At 40.2% G+C, this 20,922-nt stretch overlaps 1 protein-coding gene across 2 annotated transcripts in view; it reads right to left on the bottom strand.

Moving 5' to 3' along the window:
- Cped1 (cadherin like and PC-esterase domain containing 1) overlaps positions 1-20,922 on the bottom strand; it is a 279,514-nt gene that overhangs the window by 210,573 nt on the left and 48,019 nt on the right. For both annotated transcript variants that reach the window (XM_041675439.1, XM_041675441.1), the window contains exon 3: positions 2,874-2,980. In XM_041675439.1, the coding sequence (XP_041531373.1) occupies positions 2,874-2,980 (107 nt within the window). The remainder of the gene's footprint in view (positions 1-2,873; positions 2,981-20,922) is intronic.

Here is a 20,922-nt window from a genome sequence, read left to right as displayed (position 1 = left end):
TTTTCTTCTGGTTGTGACAAACTGAAAAGATATTGTCAGGAAGACAAAGCCCCTCCTTACTGAAAATAGCAGAGATTGAGAGGACTGAGAAAGGGTATTAAGGAAGGGATAAAGAGAAGGAGGAGGTGGAGGAAAAGAACAAGGAGAAAAAAAAGAGGAGGGGAAGGAGGGAGGGAAGAAGAGGAGGTGGGAGGATGAAGGAGAGGAAGGTATGTGATAGAAACCAGCATAGGTGTTTAGAGAAAGACAGTTAGTTTATCACTTGGTATGATTCCGGAGCTAAATGAAGGCGAGAGAAGGGTGCTATTGGGCAGACTCTGGGTACAGAGAATGCCTGACAGCTAATTGTGTTAAGTACTCACTGTTCTGTTCTCTAGACCCCCCCCCCCCTCCTGCTGTTTCCAGCAGGCTAATTTTTATGGATGACATCACAAAGATGCTTGCTTCCTGACTAACTGTTGTGTTGGACCAATGGGAGCAAGGGAAGAGGAACTGAAGAGTGGGAGGAGAGCAGTTTTGTTTCTCACCCTCTCTGCAGGCCTGTGGTAGGGTACAGTGACATGCTATTCAGTTAACAACTGCTTGCCCTCCAGTCTTGGCTCTCAGTAGCTCAGGGCTGAGCCCTTCCTTCTGTTTACCTCTTTGTGACCAGGAGCGGTAAGAATCTTTGGCTCTTGCTAGTTCCTAGGAGCCCTAGCATCTTTTTCTTGTTAGCGTTTCATTCCCTCTCCTTGGTTCTTTTATTAGCTTCTCTGCAGACTATTTCAGTGTTATGTACTTATTTTGTGTGTTTGTTAGTAAAGAAGAGGGAGGGTGTGAAGATGAAGGACAGATTATAATCTAAGAGGGGAATGAGTACTTGGTCATATTATAACTGACTAGACATAATGGCTAAGGAACTTGGCTTAAGGCATCAGTGGGGCATCAAGGCCAGGCAGAGAGGCATGCACAAGTCTGAAGCCTGAGAGACTGCTCTGAATGTTAGGTGCAGACTTGAGAATCTTTAAGGATAAAGGGTAGTTGAGATTTGGGTAGTGGTGTCATAAAGCATAAGGTGAGAGAGTGTGGTGAAAACAGACATGGAATGGCTGTGATTACAGATAGTGCTAGGGATCTCAGGCCGGTGAAAGAAAAGAAAGAAAGAGGGGGAGCAGAAGAGGAGGGGACAGAGGAGGAAGCTGGTAAAGAAGAAGTAAGAGGAGGGGAAAGGGGAAAGGAGGAATGAAAAGAAGAAATGATTCAGATATACAAAGGACTCAATACTGGGGCAGGAGTGGGCGGTGCTGGGACAGGAAATCTTTTGCAAATTTTTGGCCAAGTCTAGACTACATAGTGAGTTCAAGACCAAACTTTGGCTTTGTAAAAACAAAACCCTAACACACAAAAAGAAAGTTTTCAGCCTAAAGGTCAAAGAAGTAAAAAGTTACAAGAAAAAAAAATGAGAAGAAAAATGAGCTGGTTTAGCCTGTCTGTGCCACTGCGTCATTAGGTAGGCACTGCAGCTTCAGTTAGGAGATAAAAACCAGCTGGGTTCTTTCCCTTTCCTCCCAGACTAGTCACAAGTATCAACAATACCTAACTCATCTAGTACAATGACTGGCACATTGGGCAAGTTTTCGTCTCATCTTCACTTATGAACGTTCACAGACTGTAGACAGTAAATACTGAATTTCAGTTTTAAGTTGAGAAAGTAATTACATTTTTTTTTTTGCAATTTAATATGATGTTCTAGTTCTGTTTCTGTTGCTGTGATAAAACTCTCCAACCAAAAGCAACCGTGGGAGGAAAGTGTTTATTTCAACTTACACTTCCAGGACACTTTCTGGAGAAATCAGGATAGGAACTCAAGCAAGACAAGAAGAGCTTAGAGCAGAAACCATGGAGAAATGCTGCTGCTTGCTTGCTTGTTTGCTCTCTGGCTAGCTCGTGGGCTTATGCTCAGATAGCTTTCTAATACATCTTGTGACCATCTGCCTAGTGATTTTGCAGCCTATAGCCTGCAGGGCGAGGACCGCCTTTAGAAATTAATATTCAAAATAATCCCTCGCAGACATGCACACAGGCCAATCTGACCCAGACAATCCTTCACTCAAGGCTTTCCTCTTAGGGGACTGTGGGTTGATTCACCATGGCAACTAAAGCTCATGAGGGCATATGCTAAGTTTGAAAAAGTCAGTACAATGATATAGGAAATGTTTTTCTACTATGAATCACTGAATTGAGGATAAGCACCATGCAATAAGCTACATAATTCTCGGTAAAGTTTGTGCTTTAATGAGTTAAAAAAAAAAAACTATTAAGAGCTCAAGCTGGAGATTATATTAAAAACAACACAAAATTTGTTTCTAATTATAAGATGAATTATAAAGCATGGGATTATATGTTGTATCTTCAATGCCCCCAGAGACCCATAGAGTAAAGGGTTAGTCAGTGGCTTGTTTGTTATTGGAACCTGGTGAAATCCTTGGGAAGCCTGGCTTCACTAGAGGAAGTTAGGCCACTGGACTAAGCTGTTGAGGGAAATATTGGGAACCTGGTCATTTCCTTCCTCAGTCTCCCTTGCTTCTTGGATACCACAAGGTGAACGATTTTCTTCACCACACACTCACTTGAGCACTAGCTCAAGGTCAGCAAGGCCAAACAACCATGGCCTTATGCTCTGAAACTGTGAGTCAATTTCACAATACAGAGGTAGATTTTCCCTCTTTGTTGGTTTATCCGAGGCACTTTGTTGGAGTGATAGGAAGCCAACTAACACTTTATGAAACTTTCCCCAAAGAATTAAAAACAACAATATATAGGCCTAAAATTTTCCCTTTTTAATAATATCCACAGGATTGAAAAAAATATCTTTATACTTTGACAGTGTTTACCTTTTGATGTAGACTTAGTCGACACATGTGCTCCTTAGGTATGCAGGGTTTCCCACCAGCTTCTCTGGAAGGCAGGCAAATGAACACATCCCAGGAGTTCAGATCACCTTAAAACATAACAACATTTAGCTCCTTCCATGAGAAATGTAATTATTTAAACGCCAAAACAGAAGTGACACTGTTTATAGCAGAATGCTAACACTCAGAAGAACTAAAATTTAACTTTGTCTAATTCAAAAGCTTACCATTTTATTTTTAACATTGTAATCTAGAGAAAATTCAGGTATGAAATATTTATAAAAATTTTTTGCAAGCTAAATTTAGAATATATATACATATATATAATATCTTGCTGTTTTTAAAAAGTTCATAAGACTTCTTACAAAAAAGAATATGTCAGACAGAAAGTAAAATTAATAAAAATTTCAAAGGTTTCATGAAAAATGAATCTGTGGTCTAGTTACAGATACTGGAGTGGAGTTGAAAATTCAGAACATGACACGAACTGAAGCAACTAATATTTCAGCTTTTACCAAGGACAAAATCCTTTGCCAATAAGTCACACGAGCCTGTCACAATTGCTTGTCAACTTAGAAGAATGAATTCTGGTTAACGGATTATTATTTATGGGCATATGTAAATTGTTTTTTATTTATTCTTCTTGTGTATTTGTGTGTGTGTGTGTGGTATATATGTTTGTGGCACAGATACAGGAGTGGGGGAGCAGGACTTCCTTCTCCATCATATTCTACCTTATTCAGGATCTCACACTGAACCTGGAGCTGTGCCCACTGCCTGAAAGTCTCAATTGTCCTCCTGTCTCTTCTAACACAACATTGCTTTACAATCATGAGTGGCCACCTCCCACTTTCTTTCTATTAAAGAGTGTGGGTGCTGGGGTCATCAGAACTCAGGTCCTCTTGCTTGCATGTAAGGTGTTCTTGTTACTGAGCCATTTCTCCAGCCCATTCATTTCTTCCTTTCTTTCCATTTTTTTTTTTAAGTTGAGATGCCTTACATGGAATTGGTGCTTTAGAAATATTTGTTGGATGGAGAATCCCTGTTGGAATAGGAAATGCATCACCTCTCAGAGGAAAACAAAAAAACATAAGAAATATATTTCAATTGTTAATCTAATAACAAAACAAATACATCCAGAGAGTCAAGATGGAGTGGAGCACAATAAACAAGCTAACATAGTTTGAGAAATTTTCCCAACATTTTGTTTGGAAAATTAGCTTTAAAAATATTTTCTGTTCACATTGTCTCCTTGGTGAATCATGAGACAAACACAGATGTCACTGCTTGTCTCCTCCATCACCCCTAATGGCTTCTAAACAGCCTAGGGAGGCCACCAGCTTCTTTAAAGTCCTCTCCTCTCATGTTTCCCTCAGGAGAATTTCTCATGTAGAAACATCGCGCTTCCAAAGAAAGGCTGGACAAATAAAAGAACTAATAAGGGAGAAGAATCTATAATTAGTAGTGAAATTTCACTCTTTGCCAACCAAGTACTTTTCATTTGACAAGCCCTGTGCCGTCTGGACTATGTTTTATGGTTTGGGCTGTCTATTGCCAGAAGGGAAAACTTCCTGGCAAACAAAATGATCTAAACAACCGAAGTCAAGCTCTCATCCCACAACTGTGCTGTTGGCGTGTTCATGAAGATACTGGAATTGAGCACAGCCGATCAAAGGGGCAGGGGTGAATTCAGCAGATGAGCTGGGACAGAGAAGCTCATCCATGCAACAGCAAGCCAGCCTCAGGCTTGGGAGATGGAGTCGCTGTCTGCACATCCCCTCACTTTGAAGACAATTTCAGAGCAATTCCTGGAACTAAACCCAAGTACAGCGCAATGCTTCTAATCCTCTGTTTTGAACAAGGCAGTGGCCTTTGTCAGCCAACATCTTTTGATTTGAATTCTAAGAGAAATACAATGCATTTTATTTCATGTCTAGTTCAGGAAATAGTGAAACCCTAGGGAAAAAGCCTTCTGTCATAAGATCCCCAAATAAATATTTTAAGAAGATAAGGATATGCAAAGAGAGAGGGATTTCAAAGTAAGAACTGCATTGTTTGGTTCTTAAAACCAGAGTGTATTCTGAGTTCCTCTGAGGTGTGTCTCCTTTCATTTTGGCAACTTCTAGAGTTGGTAGACAGAAACACACTTCAGTCATAAACGTTTAAAATTGAGAAACATTTAAATAATTCAAAGGAACTCATTAAGAACTTTCAATGAGCAGAATTTTGCCCTGGGTATGTGGAAGAAAATAGAAAGAAAAAAGAAAAAACCAGGCAGTAAGTGCCCTCATCTCTCTATCTGAAGGATCTAAAACATTAAAAAGATTTGAAGATAACTTACAAAATATCACACAGTCCCTTGGCATTCGTAAGGTGACCCTTCATCTCCCCAAAATATTCAATTAATATTTCAACTTAAAAATTAATAATTCAAAAAAGGCTTCTAGCCCTTCAATGTTCGTTTAAAATGAAATAAAATATAACAGGAATTTCAAGAGATGTCTTCATATACGTCTTCCCTAATTATTGCTACCTAAGCCAAAAGAGTACTTACTGTTTCCATTCAAAATTCCTTTCCTTAGCTGTGCTCAATGCCAACCTCCCAAATCTCTACAGCTTAAATATTTAGTAAGGTTTTCACTTTCTCGACATTTCTTTCTCTTGCTTCGGAAGTCAGCTCCCTCCTCCAGTTCTTGCTACCCTCCCTGACTTTACAACACCAAGTGTTAGTTGTTTCAGGAGACAATACATGTTCAAATTTGGCCACAGACACTCAGGAGCCATGTTAAAAATAGAAACTTTTACTACAGAGCAAAGGATATTTATTCTTAATTTTGGAACATTTTAGGTACAAATTCATAACTTAGTAGAATTCCAAACTAGTGCAGTATTTGGGGACCCTGGTGACCACCATCCTCTAGAGGACAGTATAACCTACTAGCAGATATAAGCACAACATTCAGAGCAGAGCTCACAAGTGGGAAGCATGGGGGCACATGCCCAGTCCTTGAATAGATTGTGTTTGCCCAGGACAATAGGTAAATACTTGCCAAATGCAAATGTCAACAGACTCACACTTGAAAAAACAGATTTTGGCCACTTTTGGAAACCCTAGTAACATTAGGTCTATATCTTGCGAGGCATCCAAGACTTCGGGGAGGTTCCTAGGAGTCCTCCACATGGTTCTAAGGCTGTCTTCCTCTGCATCTAGCACCAGTGGTTTTAGCTCTGCTGCTGTAAAATACTGGTGATGGAGGGAAGGGGCGCTTGTTGGTTACCTGCCACTTAGCCCGGAAATAATCACACAGAAACCATACTAATTAAATCACTGCTTGGTCCGTTAGCTCTAGCTTCTTACTGACCAACTCTTACATATTAATTTAACCCATATCCATTAATCTGTGTATTGCCACATGGTTGTGGCTTACCAGCTAAAATTCCCGGCTCCATCACTTCTCTCTAACTCTGCCTTTCTCTTCCCATGCTATAGGCCAAGTCAGTTTCTTTATTCATTAACCAATAAAAGCAACACATAGACAGAAGGACCTCCCACACCGTACTGGTATGTCATATCCCAATAATCATCATTTGACAAACTGATGCTCATGTTTTAACTTTTAATGAATTAAATATATTCATTAGCTACGTTGGTTTTGTTGAAAGATCTTAGGGACACTGATATTTGGTCAGTTGGTGGTAGTCCTTGGTAAATTTGATGGTTCCTTGAGTTGTTGCCTATAAGAAAATTAGACTCTATGTGGGTTAGAATACTAAATTGGAATATGGGTTTCAAATCCACAATGAATATATAAGCTATAGTAGTGTGGTGGTTTCAACAAGAATGGCCCTCAAAAGCTCATACGTTTAAATATCTAGTTCCCAGTTGGTGTAACTGCTTGGGAAGGATGAGGGGTGTTTCCTTGTTGATGGAGGTGGCTCACCGTGGGCAGGCTTGGAAGATTCAAAAGACTGTGTCATTCCCAGTGTTCTCTCTCTGCCTCTTACTTGTGTCTCAAGATGTGAGCTCTCAGTTGTTCTTAGCACCACGCTTTTACTTTTGTACCATAGACTCTAACATCCTGAAATAGTAAGCCCAGTTAAATGCTTTCTCTTATAAGTTGTCTTGGTTATGGTGTCTTATCACAGCAACAGAGAAGTAGCTATGAAAGGCAGCAATAAACAAGGATGCAAACAGCTGAAAATTGTTCTAAGATTTATTGATTATTATTTTCTCTCTCTCTCTCTCTCTCTCTCTCTCTCTCTCTCTCTCTCTCTCTGTGTGTGTGTGTGTGTGTGTGTGTGTGTGTGTGTGTACATATGCATGTGGGCAGATGCCCTCAAAAGTCAGGAGCATACATGGGATTATCCAGGAGCTAGAGTCATAACTCTTCATACACTGCCCAGCATGGGTTCTTAGAACTAAACTCTAGTTCTCTACAAGAGTAGCAAGCATTTTAGCTGCTGAGCCATCTCTTCCTAGCTCCAACAGCTAGGAATTCTTAAGTACACTAATGCTCCTCATATTGTTCCGAATGTTTGTATTAATAATTTTTCACCCAGGATCCCACGCTGGATATGGATATTCTGAGAAGCACAGAAGAACTAAGTAATTTGCCCAACATCTTCCATCTGGTTAATGGACTTGAGTGCTGGAAGTCTAGGTCTAAAGACCATGTTCTTGACACCATTAGCCCCTCAAAATACAGGGAAACAACAGAGCGACATCGCTTCTGATGCCATATACCTTTTCATTTATGTTTTACTTATGACAACTTTGTAAGCTAGAAACAAGGATTGTACAAACTTTAAAAGTAAATACAGACAGACAGGCAGACACTCAAAATAAACAGACAAGTAAAACAACAACCACAACAAAATATTATCTAGCTTTGGTCTTTTTTTAGTTACTACCTAGTATGTCTGTTTCCCTTTAGGAACTTGAAGGAAAGAATGATTGTAGTAGGTATAATCAGGCAACCCTAGGTGCTCACAGGGTGCTAAGCCCTTTATTAGCAATGCAGCTGGCAACTGGAGTCTGTTAAATATGGAAGAAACTCGTCCTCAATCACCTGTGTACTCAGCCATTGCAAGCCTTAACTTGGCTCCCACCTATTCTCAAAACTAAATGTCAAAACGTTCCTTAGACTATTTTTTAGGTGACTAATAATCTTCTTCCATCACAATGAAACCAGAGCCCCCATGGCTTAAACTAACCAAGGTCTTAAGTATAGAGGTCATAGGGGAAAGTTCTAGAAAAAAAAAAAAAACAGGATGTGCACGTCCCATTCTCCAGCTCAAAACTGCGAAAACATGAACACTCGGCAGGCTTCTCCTCCCAACTAGCATGCTGGTGACGGCATTGCTCCCCACCACAGCAGGGTGTGCTGTGGAAGATCCAGTTGTTCCAAACGATTTGAGAAGAAAGTGTGAAGGTCCCCATTTATGAATTCACACATAAACAAACACAGTGTATAGTTTCCTTCCTCCTCAGAGCTTGCTCAGAAAGCAGTTGACATCTCAATTTTAAAAATGATTTTTAAATTTCACTTATTTATATATTTATTATTTATTAAACAAGCATCTACCCTAAGGAATGAGGCTGCTTTTAGAACATTTCCGTCTCCCACAGGCAGGCTGCCATGAAAAGCAAACAATTGTTTCCTGGTTCACAAATAGCTTCCTTCGTTGATAAAATCTGCAGGATCAGTAATATAACCCAGAGACTAGAGCTCTGTGAGATAATGCCATTCATTCTAGCACCATTTGTGTAGAAGCTGTTTATGCTCAAGGAAGGAGAAGTTCACATACTGGAAACAACAGAATATACAAAAACCCAAATAATACTATATCGATACCTGCTCTATTTTTCTTCACAATATTTACTACCTCTTGTTATATTATATAGTAACTTCTTTTCTGTCTTCCCCATTTAATATTATTTGCTGGTCTGTCAGGCTTGGTTTGGTTTGGACTGATTTAGTTTTTTGAGACAAGATCTTACTATGTAGCCTTGGTGGGTTTTGAACTCTGATCTTTTGCCTTAGCCTCCCGAGTGCTGGGTTTACAGGCATATATCATTCCTCCCAGAATTTCCCCCTGATTTGAATATGAGCTCAGGAGAGCAAAACTGAGCTTTATTTGTTGCTAGAATGTCCATGCCTATCTAGCGGTTGTAATATTTTAAAAAAAGTTATGTGTTTGTTAAATATTTAAATAAGCAAATAATTGAATGTGTGCAGAAGAAAAGTAATTAGAACTCAATCAAAAGTCAACCTGTTTTCTAGATTAAATCTCAAGCATGGCAAAAATAAATAAAGCAAAATTAAAAGCAAAAAGAGAGCCAGACAGAGAGATGGCTAAGTAGGTAGAGTGCTTGTTCACCAAGCACTGTTTGGTTCCCTAGCATCCGCATAAAAGCCAGGCCAAGCATCACACACCTATAATCCCAAGGGCTTAAGAAGGAGACACATCCCTGGGGCTAATTAGACAGCAACCTTGCCAAATTGGTGAGTTCTAGGGTCAATAACAGACCCTATTTCAAAAAGTAAGGTAGGGAGTCTTGAGGAAGACACCCACCATTGAACTCTGGCTTCCAAATGCATGCATGAACACACACTAAGAGGCATACACACGCATACCCGGATGAACATCCACAGCCATATTTACCATACAAAAGTAGGAAGAAAAGGAGGGCAGGTGGACAGGTGGCAGGCACGAAAGAAGGAAGGGAAGAAGAAAAGAAGGAAGGAAGAAAGGAGGGAATAAAAGAAGAAAAGGCTAACCTTTTCTTAAAAATGGAAAACTGTGAGAAAAGCACTAGTCCTTGGAAGACACACTAATAAATATTTTGGTTCTTAGCTACAATGAATTAAAGAGGACAAGCTAAAAGTGAAAAACAGGGTTAACCAATTCCAAATGCCTTACATATAGAAGTCTTCTTCCAACACTCAGGAAAACAGACTCACATTCTATGGCTCATAAAGCAGATTCATCCCTCAGTGTCTAGGGAAGCAGTTCTCAACCTGCGGGACATGTTGTGGGATAATCTTTTTGTACTCTGTGAAGATACATCTTGGCCAAGGCACCTTCTGATTGATTTAAGAACTGAATGACCAATATCTAGGCAGGCAATGATAGGCAGATTTCCCAGGAGAGAGAGGAAGAGGCAGAATCTAGGCATGGGATTTCGATAGCAGACTAGGAAAAAGTAAGACGTGCCATACTGAGAGAAGGTAAAAGCCACGTGGCAGAACCTTGATTAATAGAAGCAGGCTTACTTGAGTTATAAGAGATAGTTGGAAACAAGCCTACACCAAATGTCAAACTTTTATAATTAATAGTAAGTCTCCACATCCTTATTTGCAGGCGGGTGGTCCAAGAATGTCCAACGAGAACACTGGCTACAGGGTAACGGCTCCTTTGAGGGGTGGACCAGCTCTTCGACAGAGGTTGCCTAAGCATGGGAAAACACAGACATTTACAATATAATTCATAACAGTAGCAATAATGAAGTAGAAACAAAAATAATTCTATGGTTGGGGTCCCCACAACATAAGGAACTGTAGGAAGGGTCACAGCATTAGGAAGTTGGAGAACCACTGGTCTAGGGTACCTCATTCCTCATTCACGCTATTTGGCTACAGTCTTCCCTGAGGACATGACTAGAACAATTTGTAAAGTTGGTTTTCCTTTAGGGTGAAGTATTACAGATATTTGATTTAGTTCTGTGCATTCTTCTTGGCCATTTTTTGGTGTGTGTGTATTTGTTTAGTTTCCTTATTCTGAGCTAGGGGTGAACTGGGAATGCTGCGCGTGTGGACACACACGTCCTTCGCTGCGCGTGTGGACACACCCTTCGCCCCAGCGCTGCACTCCTAACCCAAGATGGCGGCCTTTTAAATACTTATATCTTTTTATAATATGTGAAACTAATTCACCATTCTCTCTGAATTGCTCTTTTTTAGAACTAAGCTGCAAAATTCTCACTAAATATCAGAATCTTACTTGCTCTGTTTCTATCCAGTCCTGGTGATGACATTACACTCACAGGCCCATTAAAAATTTGTCAATAAATTTAGTTCTATACTTGATTCCATCTCAGTATTGATTATGTGCAAATATCTATATCTTCTCTCCAATCTCTCAAGCTACATAAACCAATTCTCTTTTTTAAACACTCAACCTCATTTATCTGCAGATCAGTGAGCATGTCTCCCATGATTAACCTTGGTCAGTGCCACTCCACAGAGAAGAGCTATTTATCTTACAGCTTCTAACCCAGACTTTGTAGATACTGGAAGGTGTTTCTGGGGTAAAGATTTCAGCATTTAGCATTAATTTTAAGGCAGACATTTGAACAGGAGTTTGTAATCCTTAACAAATTGTATAATATGATTGCAAAATCTAATCCAGCCTGGTTTTTCATGCCAGGAGTCTGGACATAGGTGTTTGCTCTGGCTCCGTATCTCTTCAGAGCAGATGCTGAAACTCCTGTATCTCAGAATGGAATTCCCAAAGCATTCCCTCCCTGCTGCTCTTAGCCTTCCTCAGATAGCCACCCTGTGGGATGCTGTGAGGAAGATCATGGAGACTGTTTGTGGAAGAGTTCCCAGAATTCTTCAGAAGCTTGGTGAAGTAACGTTATTTTCATATTCTGTGAAATAGAATCTTCCTACTATGTAGAAATTTAACACAAAAAGCAGATGTGATTACCTGCAAGAAACTCCTTAAGAAGAGGTTGCTTCCGCAGGCTTGATACTGTTCCCTCCATAACATTTTAATATGCCTGTGTCATTTGTCAATCTCGATTTGAGCTATAATTGGCTGCATGCATGAGTTCTGTCTGAGAGAAGACTTTTCTCTTCAGCAAAATTTTAGACATTTAATATGCTTGCCAAACTAAAACACCTTAGCAGATGTCAACATGGCAGCAATCTGAATTTTTTAAAAATGGAATACATGCCCTACCCAGAGATTGGTTTCCAATTCCATTCCCTGATTTAAAAAAAGGGGGGGGGGGGAAATCAAGCTCATAGGAAACTGTTGATTTGGGGCTAGGAATGGAAGGAAAAGAAGTATATAAAATGAGCCTCAAGAACTGTAAATTCCCAGGAAGTTCTTAGAAAACCGAAAAACAAAGATTAAATGATAAAACAATAAAAAGTAGTACTGAATATCTCAAAGAGCCACTAGTGTCCATGACAACAAAACAAGTAAAATAATATTAGGTTATTCCCCCAATACCCGTATGTTAATAAACAAGTGGGGATAGAGAAACAAATCTCCTGTAGAATTCTAGGTAAAGCAGATAGCTTTCACATCCTAAAAGCAGCGTATCACCCTGCATCTTGGTCTTAATTATTTTTCTATCACTGTGATAAAACACCAAGACCAAAGCAACCTGTAGAAGGAAGGGTTGATTTTGGGCTTACAGTTTCAGAGGGACTGTAACCCTAACAGTGAGGAAGCATGGCAGCAGACAGACAAGGTGCCTGATGCAGCAGCTGGGAGCTCACATCTTAGACCAGAAACAGGAAGCTGAGAAAGCTTACTCAAAATGGCACAAGTCTTTTGAAACCTGAAACCCTACTCCAGTGATACGCTTCCTCCAGCAAAATCATACATTCTAATCCTCCCCGAAACAGCCACCAACAGGAACCAAGTATTCAAATACCCAAGACTTTTGGGGGACATCTCATAAAAATACACTATTGCTGTGTATAAGAATTATACACAGCAATATCTCTCCCAACAGCCCATTGTGGAAAGGGGAAGGAGAGGAAGATTTTACTGTGGCAGAACCTGACATGGGCCATCTCAGTGAGCTGAGCAGGGTCACCTCAGCAATAACGAACGCATGATAGGGCATACCCTTGAGAGCATGGGATAAAGCATTTTCTCTGTGACCATTCTCCCTCAAACTAAACAGCCCATCTAATACTGAGCAAATCATCAGCAAATTCCCTTAAAGGGATCTCAAAGGAGCTCACCTGTTCTCAAAGCAGTCAAGGCAATAAGGGTAGGGGGAAGGTAATTCTGAGAAGGACTCAGAGTCAAGAGAAACTTGGGGACATGTGATGACTAAATGCAATGAAGGAAGGGCAGCGGAAATAAAATGTGATCTGATATTCTGGGTGGGACCTGAAGGCACATTTGACTAAAATTAAGAAAAATTTAAAAGCTAAAGCTCAGGCTGTTTAAAAATTCCAAGCAACAAAATCTTCAGAGGAAATAAGATGATAACTGTTAAGTTAGGTGGAAACTGTTTTAGTTTGACAGAAACCCACCTATGCTCATGAGGAGGATGAGGGATAGACATGGGTGGGTAGGTTAGGGCAGGAGCCATGACAGCAGCAGGTCCATTCTTGTCTGTGGCCAGAAGTGACTAGGCAAGAGCCAGGGATTCCCGACGGGAGTTCAGGGTCACTATCTCTTTTCCCCTAAGTGAGCGCCAAGGTCATGAAGCTGTGTCTCAGGCTGTGACTTACACTGCTCTCGTCTGTTGGACACTTTTGGAACTGAATCTCCAGATTTCATGGCGGTAAGGGTTATATCTATTTCTCAATTTCAGACCATCTCCAAAATGATTTTAGAGTCTCAACTCTTGATGGAATGTTGCAATAGTCTTAGTGACTATTGAGGTTGTGTATCAGAGCTTTGTGGACAACTCGCATGTAAATGTTCCTTTATGGGAAAGCTAGTTCTTTCTGCTTAAACGGATAGGATCCCACATCAAGCATGATGGTGTACACCTTTAATTCCAGCACTCAGGAGGCAGACGTAGGTGGATCTCTACAAATTTGGGTTGACCTTGCTCTACATAGTGCATTTCAGGCCAGCAAAGGCTACACAGTGAGACTCCAAAACCAGACAAGAATAGAATCAGCCTCTTGCTCTGGGTGGAGCTATGATATTCCGATCTACTCAATTATATTCTCTCCTCCCTTAAGAGTCAATCTGTCTTGCCCTGTCAGTCAATCACTTGACCAAGAAACCACTCCTGAAAATACTAAGGCCATGTTAGGAAGGTAAGAAGATAACTATCCCCTTAATGAGATAATACAAGTGTCCTTCTCTGAAGTGTTTCCCCCTTGCAACTGCTTGCATCACTCCTGGCCATGTCCAATTTGCTTTCTGTTGCTATGATACATGTCAGCACCAAAGCCAACTCAGGAAGAAAAGGATTTATTTCAGCTGACAAACTCCAGTCCATCACCGAGGGAAACCACGACAGGGACCTGGAGACAGGACTGAAGCAGAGATTACAGAGGAATGCTGCCTTCAGGCTTGCTCCTATCGCCTTGCTCCGCTTGCTTTTTAAGAAGACCTGGGACACAAGCCCAGGGTTGGCACTGCCCACAGCAAGCTGGGCCTTGCCACATCAATGGTTTGTCAAGAAACAGGTCCAATTTCATGTAGACTTTTCTTCAATTGAGCTCCCCTCTTCCCAGATGACTCCAGCTTGTGTTAAGTCACTGTAACACTAACCATTACAATCAGGCAGTGATGTTAAGCCTCCACCATGCGGTATCTGCTTTTCTGAACCCTAACACTTCCTTTGCCTCCTTTTCTATCTTTTGTCCATCTGGTCACTTTGTAAAGCCTGGGCATGTCTTCTCCTCTGCTCTGGGCTACCTCACTTGTGCATCTAAAATGACTCCCCACCCCAAGGTTTTCCACCCTGTGACTACTTACAAACAGCAGGGATTTTCTCTCCTTTTCTCCCTTAGTCTTTCTTCTCTGGACATCTGGCAAGATTTACAGCTTGTCCTGATGGAGGAGGGTCTATGTGTTACTTTCACAGGTTAATAAAGAAACTTTGATAGGCCAGACCTTAGGTGGGTAGAGAAGACAGAACAGAATGCTTGGAGAAAGAAGCTGAGTCAGGCAGTTACCATAGCTCTCCTCTCCGAGATGGAAGCAGGCTAGAATCCTTCCCAGTAAGCCACGACCTCGTGGTGCTACACAGATTATTAGAAATGGGTTAATCAACATATGAGAATTAGCCAATAAGAGAATGAAACTAATGGGCCAGGCAGTGTTTAAAAGAATACAATTTGTATGTTGCTATTTTGGGTATAAAGCTAGCAGTGTGGGAACTGGGCAGGAACGCAGCCCGCTGCTCCAATATCTACATTTTCCGTCTTTAGTTTTTCTCTAAATTGCTAATAAAATCGTTGTCATGCTTTCTTTTGAGTCCATTTTTAAGTTATTTTATCAACAGTAGCAAGAACCTAAGCAAAAAACCCCAGTTTCCCCAGTAATACTCATTGTATATTTCATAGCCGTGGACACTACTCATAGGATGCTACACAAAAACCATCTGTGCTCTGAAGCATTTTCCAAACATGAGAAGTCCCAGTAGTCTTTAAGATACAAGAAGATTGACAATGGGTCTTTGGGAATTCAGGGCCTTTTCTTACTATGTCCACATTCTTTCTTTACATGTATTACCATTTCACCCTAACTTCAATTTTTCTGTGAAATTTTCTCCATTGCCTTAGTTATTGTTTCTCTGCTAATGAGTTTTAAATTCCCATTTGAACTTTCTCATGTTACAGAGAATATTTTTCTTTGAGTACTATAATATACACTGGGTGAAACAAGTACAACTCTGTGTTCCTCATCTCCTATGAGAGAGAGAGAGAGAGAGAGAGAGAGAGAGAGAGAGAGAGAGAGAAGCACATACTCCTTCCTCCTTCCATCATCTTCATCATCCAAGGTGTAGCACACTCAGAAGGTCATCTTTAGCTTGGCATTCCTTTCATTTCCACTTGCCATTACCTTCAATTCCATCAATTCTAAATTAAATATCTCAATTTTTTTCTGGGCCTTCCAAATCCTGCCCCAGTGTCTGAATCTGAGATCTCACCACCTCTGCAAAACCTTGCCCCGACCTTCCCACTAGTAACCATTTTTCCTTCTCTGATAGCACTTCCTAATTGGTACCAGAGTTATCCTCCCAACACAGAGTTACTCATCACCACCAGAACAGACACATCGGATTGTTTGGCAGAACACACAAGGCCCTGAACATCTGCCCAACCCTGCCTCTAACCTTCTTTTCCTAGACTCAGCCCCTACATTTCCACCCTGACTTTTGCCACCCACACCCACAGATTGGCCCCTGAAGTGTTAATAGACTCACATTCCTCTCACAGGCAATTCATGCTGCAGAATGCTCTTGATTTCCTGATTTGCTTAAGAAATCATTTCTTCCATTCAAAAAGTTTTTGGGGACAGTCTCACTGTGTACACCAGGCTCATCTTGAACTTGTTATGTACCTCAAGCTGGCCTTCAGTCAATTATGTGGTAAAGAGGTGCCTTGAACTTGTGGTGCTCTGCCTCAGCTTTCTGAGTAATTGGCATGTGCCTAGGTGCCCAGCTCAAGACATCATGCTGCTCACAGTGTTTAACTGATGACACTCTCATTGATTTTCCACATCCAGAATTCATGATTCTGTATCGAAAAACATTCTTTCTGCCTTGTAGACCGCTGCAGATTTGAGAACATTGATGTATGCCTCTACCCTGTAATCCTTTGAAAGGTCTTACTTGCCTCTCATGCTTATTTCGCTACCAACAACAATTATGGGGACCTCTAATGTTCTTTTAATAGATACCTGTGTGTTGAATCAAGCGTGAGTGTTTAGTGTAACTTATGAGACGTACACAGGCCTGACTATGGTAATGTCCTTTTTAAATTTTTTCTTTCTACTTCAGTACTTGACATGCTTTTTGGGACAGACACTCCTTATACGAAATTCCACAGGACAGCAAAATGGGTCTTAGTTTATAATTAACATTGTGACATTTTCTTATATGACTCCTTCCTGCTCTATTTAAAGTTATTTTGCATGACTTCTTTAAGAGGCAATAAATAGAACCTAGTCTTATCTGTTTCAACATGACCCAGTAATTTTCTGGGGACTGTGAGTACTCTGAGAGGAAGGTAGGAGTCACTTGTTCCTAATTGCTTCCAGGAATAATTCTATATTGATTCAGCACAGTGAGAAGTAAGGCTTGAGAAAATACAATTCAAAAACATGTCAAAAAGAACCAAGAGTGTCTGAGTGGCTTATTACTAAAATGCTGTAAGAAGTACGGGGTGACTAACATCTCCTATCCAGACATATTTATTCCCAATCATCTTTGGAGTTTTCTCTTACTCAATTGTAGCACTCTTGTGAGGTTTAATAGGGAACCTTCTATCTTCTACTCTCATATTAAGTAGTAAATAATCTAATAAGCTTGCTCAGGGTCATTTCAAAATTTTGGGGAAAGCATAAGTCTGAACAAATAAAATTCAACATTTGGGGAAATACTAGGGTTAAATAGTTCCTATTCGATGTATCTAGAGTCCTGTCTTCAGATTTGCTAAGCTTTTTTGATAGCATATACTTTTTTGCAAGTCAATGTAGACAGATAGACATTTTAGACCCAAGTGGTGAACATTCAGTGAACAAGGTAAGACAGCTTCTGTGTCTCATCAGCCTACCATCAAGGCTTCTGAACAGAGAGACACAAGAGCAACCTGAAACATAAAGTATATACTTTCCTCGGCCCTGTTCCCACTCCCCATATACCTTCAGAAGACCTTGGTTCCATAGTAGGAGGAAACCCAAAAGCCATTCACTGGAGGTTTCAATTTAAGGAAGATGGGGGCCTCAGCTATCCTGCTGCGTCTACATCCCTAAGCTAGGGGCAGCAACGACTCTCACGGACATGGCAAGTGAATTTGTGTACACAATGAAACATGATGGAGAGAAATCCATTCTCAGGAACAGGAGCAGTAGATCCCAAGTGGTAGGTACAACCTGGACACCATCCCAAGACTTGGCACCCAAAACTGGATATTTGAAACAGGGAGGTAAGGGAAGGGTGGACAAGGTTATCACCTAAGACACGTTTCACACACTTCACATTTTTTTTTTCAGAAACTGGCAATGCTCCCAGAAGCCAAGAGTATATATCAGAAGTGTCTCCTGAGGCTAATAATTCTGTCATCTTTGAGATGAAGAACACTCAGCTCAATGCAAAACTATGCCAAGTACTATTAAAGTGGATTGTTCCAATGCATTAAGGAGCATATTATATCCAAAATATTTTAACAGAATTTTGCTAAGTCACAGTTTCACATGATGTCTTAGCATTAACTTTCTACATTTACAGGGGTGCTTAGATCCCATTACACTGTTTTTCCCCTAAGCATTTATTACTAAAAATTTCTGTGCAATCTATTCCTCTGACTTGTCACTATTTAAAATCATTTTCTTATTTCTTATAATGTTAATAGTTATGCATAAATTTTGCAACTGTTTGATGCTTCAACTTCTACTATATTGGTTTCTCTAGAACAAATTTATTTGCTTCAAAAGTATACGTATTTTTAATTTTATAGATAGGCCAGACAACTTTCTCAAAAAATTATTTTTCACGTCTCCACGGATAACATATGAAAGCTGCTTTGCTCAGAATCCCCATCAGCCTTAGGTGATAGTGCCAGTTTTGGACTTTGCCTGTGCCAAGATTATAAAGTGTCATGCTACATTTTGAATTGTCTTTCCTGGCATTTTGTGATTTTCCGAACCTCTTTAATTTTGGCTTTTAGGTTAGCTTTTCTATGTATATCCAAATACTGATAAATCTTACAAATAAAAACTTAGCTTTAAAAATGGCCCAAGTATATAATATTGTTTAATTACTGCATAAATAATCTTCATAAAATAAAAATATGTGTCAGTTTTAATATCATCAGGTGTTAAAAATGTGGTAACAGGTGAGACTTTAAACTCCTAGGGAATCAATGTTGTATGTAAGAAGAAGTAAGACAGGAATCCACCAACCCAATAATTCCTTTATACCTTCTAATATTCAAAATATAATACAAATATTATAGAAAAGCTGTATTTCATAGTAATAGAAGGAACAGTTTAAAGGTATAATCTAACCATGTAATAAACTAAAAGGAAGGATATGGGTACTTTATACCTTCTGAGAAGAGTATGACATGATTTAAGATTTCATTTTTATTTTTAAAGTTATGTGAAGGTGTGTGTCCGTGTGTGTGTGTGCATGCATGTGTGCATGCATGTGTGTATATATCTGTCTGTCTGTCTGTCTGTGTGTTTGTGGGGTTCTGAATGAGAGTGCAGAGCCCTCAGTAGCCAGAAGAGAGCATCACATCCCACAGACCTGGAGTTATAGGTGTTTGTGAGTTTCCTGATTGGAGTGCTAGGATCTTTACTTGAGCCTTCTGTATGAAAGTCTGCTCCCATAACAGCTGAGATATCTCTCTTGATTAAAAGCTGAGGTAGAGAGAGAGAGAGAGAGAGAGAGAGAGAGAGAGAGAGAGAGAGACACCTTGGAAATCACCTCATCTTCATGTATGAGCTATATTACTTTGGAGGTATGGGTGCTTATAGTGGCTACTTTTATTTTTTTAACGAATAAAGTTAAGTAGATACTCAGATATTAGGGTATAAGCTTGATAGAGCCATAGAACTCTGGAGAAATGATCAGCTGACCCTCCTCTCCATTTTCCCAAATTAAAAGAGCTGTGAATCTTTCCAAGCCTCTCCTCATTACTTCCTGTGTCTCTCTAGCCTCATCTGGGTTAGCCAAAATGGCTGTTCGTGGGAACAAACACGCTGCAACATTTCTGGCTATAGACACTGTGTGACGGTTTGTTTCTGTAATTGGTGTAATATAAACCTAAACGGCCAATAGCTAGGCAGGAGGTATAGGTGGGATTTCTGGGGAAAGAAAGAAAGAGAAGAGTCTAGGCACCGAGGAGACAGCAGGAGAGGCAGAACAAGTTGGACATACACACAAAAAAAGCCATATGCTAAAATATAGAATAGTAAAAACAGGGTAACCTAAGTTCTAAGAGCTAGCGGGACAAGCCTACGCTATAGGCCAAAGTTTCATAATTAATAACTAGTCTCTGTATCATTATGTGGGAGCTGCCTAGGGGAACAGCAAGACTGGTTACATATGGTGCCAATGTCAGGCATGTATTTCCGCATAGGTCCCGAGAAAGCTTAAAAAAAAACAAAAAAGATCCAAACACACAAACACGGAGTCAGGAAGGCCATGTCACAAAGAGACACAGCTCCAGCGGCTGTCTGCTGGCTTGAGCCAGCCAGTGCCCTGTGCGGAGCCCCTCGGCAGGTTTAAGATTTGACTCATATGGTCAGAGAAGGCTGCAGGTGCACATTAAAGAGGTCTGGACTGAGAAATCCGTTAAACAGATACAATAAAAATGGATATAGACCATCGTAAAAGAAAAATAGTTTAAGAACAATAAAATAAAACCTTTAAAAAAAGTAATATAGAAAAAATAAGCCATGTAAGGATGGAAAGTATTATTACATGAAGTTTAGACATTTTATTGTGCTTCGTTAGTTTTAAAATTTTTGAATGTTAATGAACAGAGAACCACAGCTGCTGAGAGACACTGGATTATGGAAAGGACTACAACACACCAGCCTAGATACTTTACTAATGTCTTGGCTTCAAAATAAAAGTTCAAAGAGGGGAATGTGTTGTGTTAGGGGAGAGGTATTGCCTTTGTTTCCATGGGAAATGAAAACCAGTGGATTTGTTCAAAGCTAATAGAGATCAGATTTGCCTAAGGGAGACCTCCTCAGAATCTTGGCTGCAGGCATGAGAGAGGAAGACCAGAAAAGACTACAGAAGGGGTAACATGTATGCTGAAGCCTCTGCATGGGAACAGCTCTGAGACGGGATGAGACATGACGAATATCATTGGCTACTGAGTCCTCGTGACTTCTTTTTATATGCCATTCTTTCATACGGCATGGACAGAGGTTTGGTTATGCAGGCCAAACAGACTTATAAAGTTGACAGATGCCTTTTACCTGCTCAAACATAAACCAAAAAATCATCTTTAGCTGACTGGTACATACCACACATTCCATACTTGTATTAATTCAGATATATGTGTTACCTTTAAAAGTTTATGGACTTTAAAACAGAAAAAACAGACACCAATAAAGACAAATGGCC

The sequence above is a fragment of the Microtus oregoni genome, unplaced genomic scaffold (assembly GCF_018167655.1).
Source record: "Microtus oregoni isolate MIOR12 unplaced genomic scaffold, Mior012 000026F_ref0000081, whole genome shotgun sequence".
Classification (NCBI taxonomy): domain Eukaryota; kingdom Metazoa; phylum Chordata; class Mammalia; order Rodentia; family Cricetidae; genus Microtus; species Microtus oregoni.
Note: the sequence above shows the minus strand (reverse complement) of the source record. Positions and strands in the feature narration are given on the sequence as shown.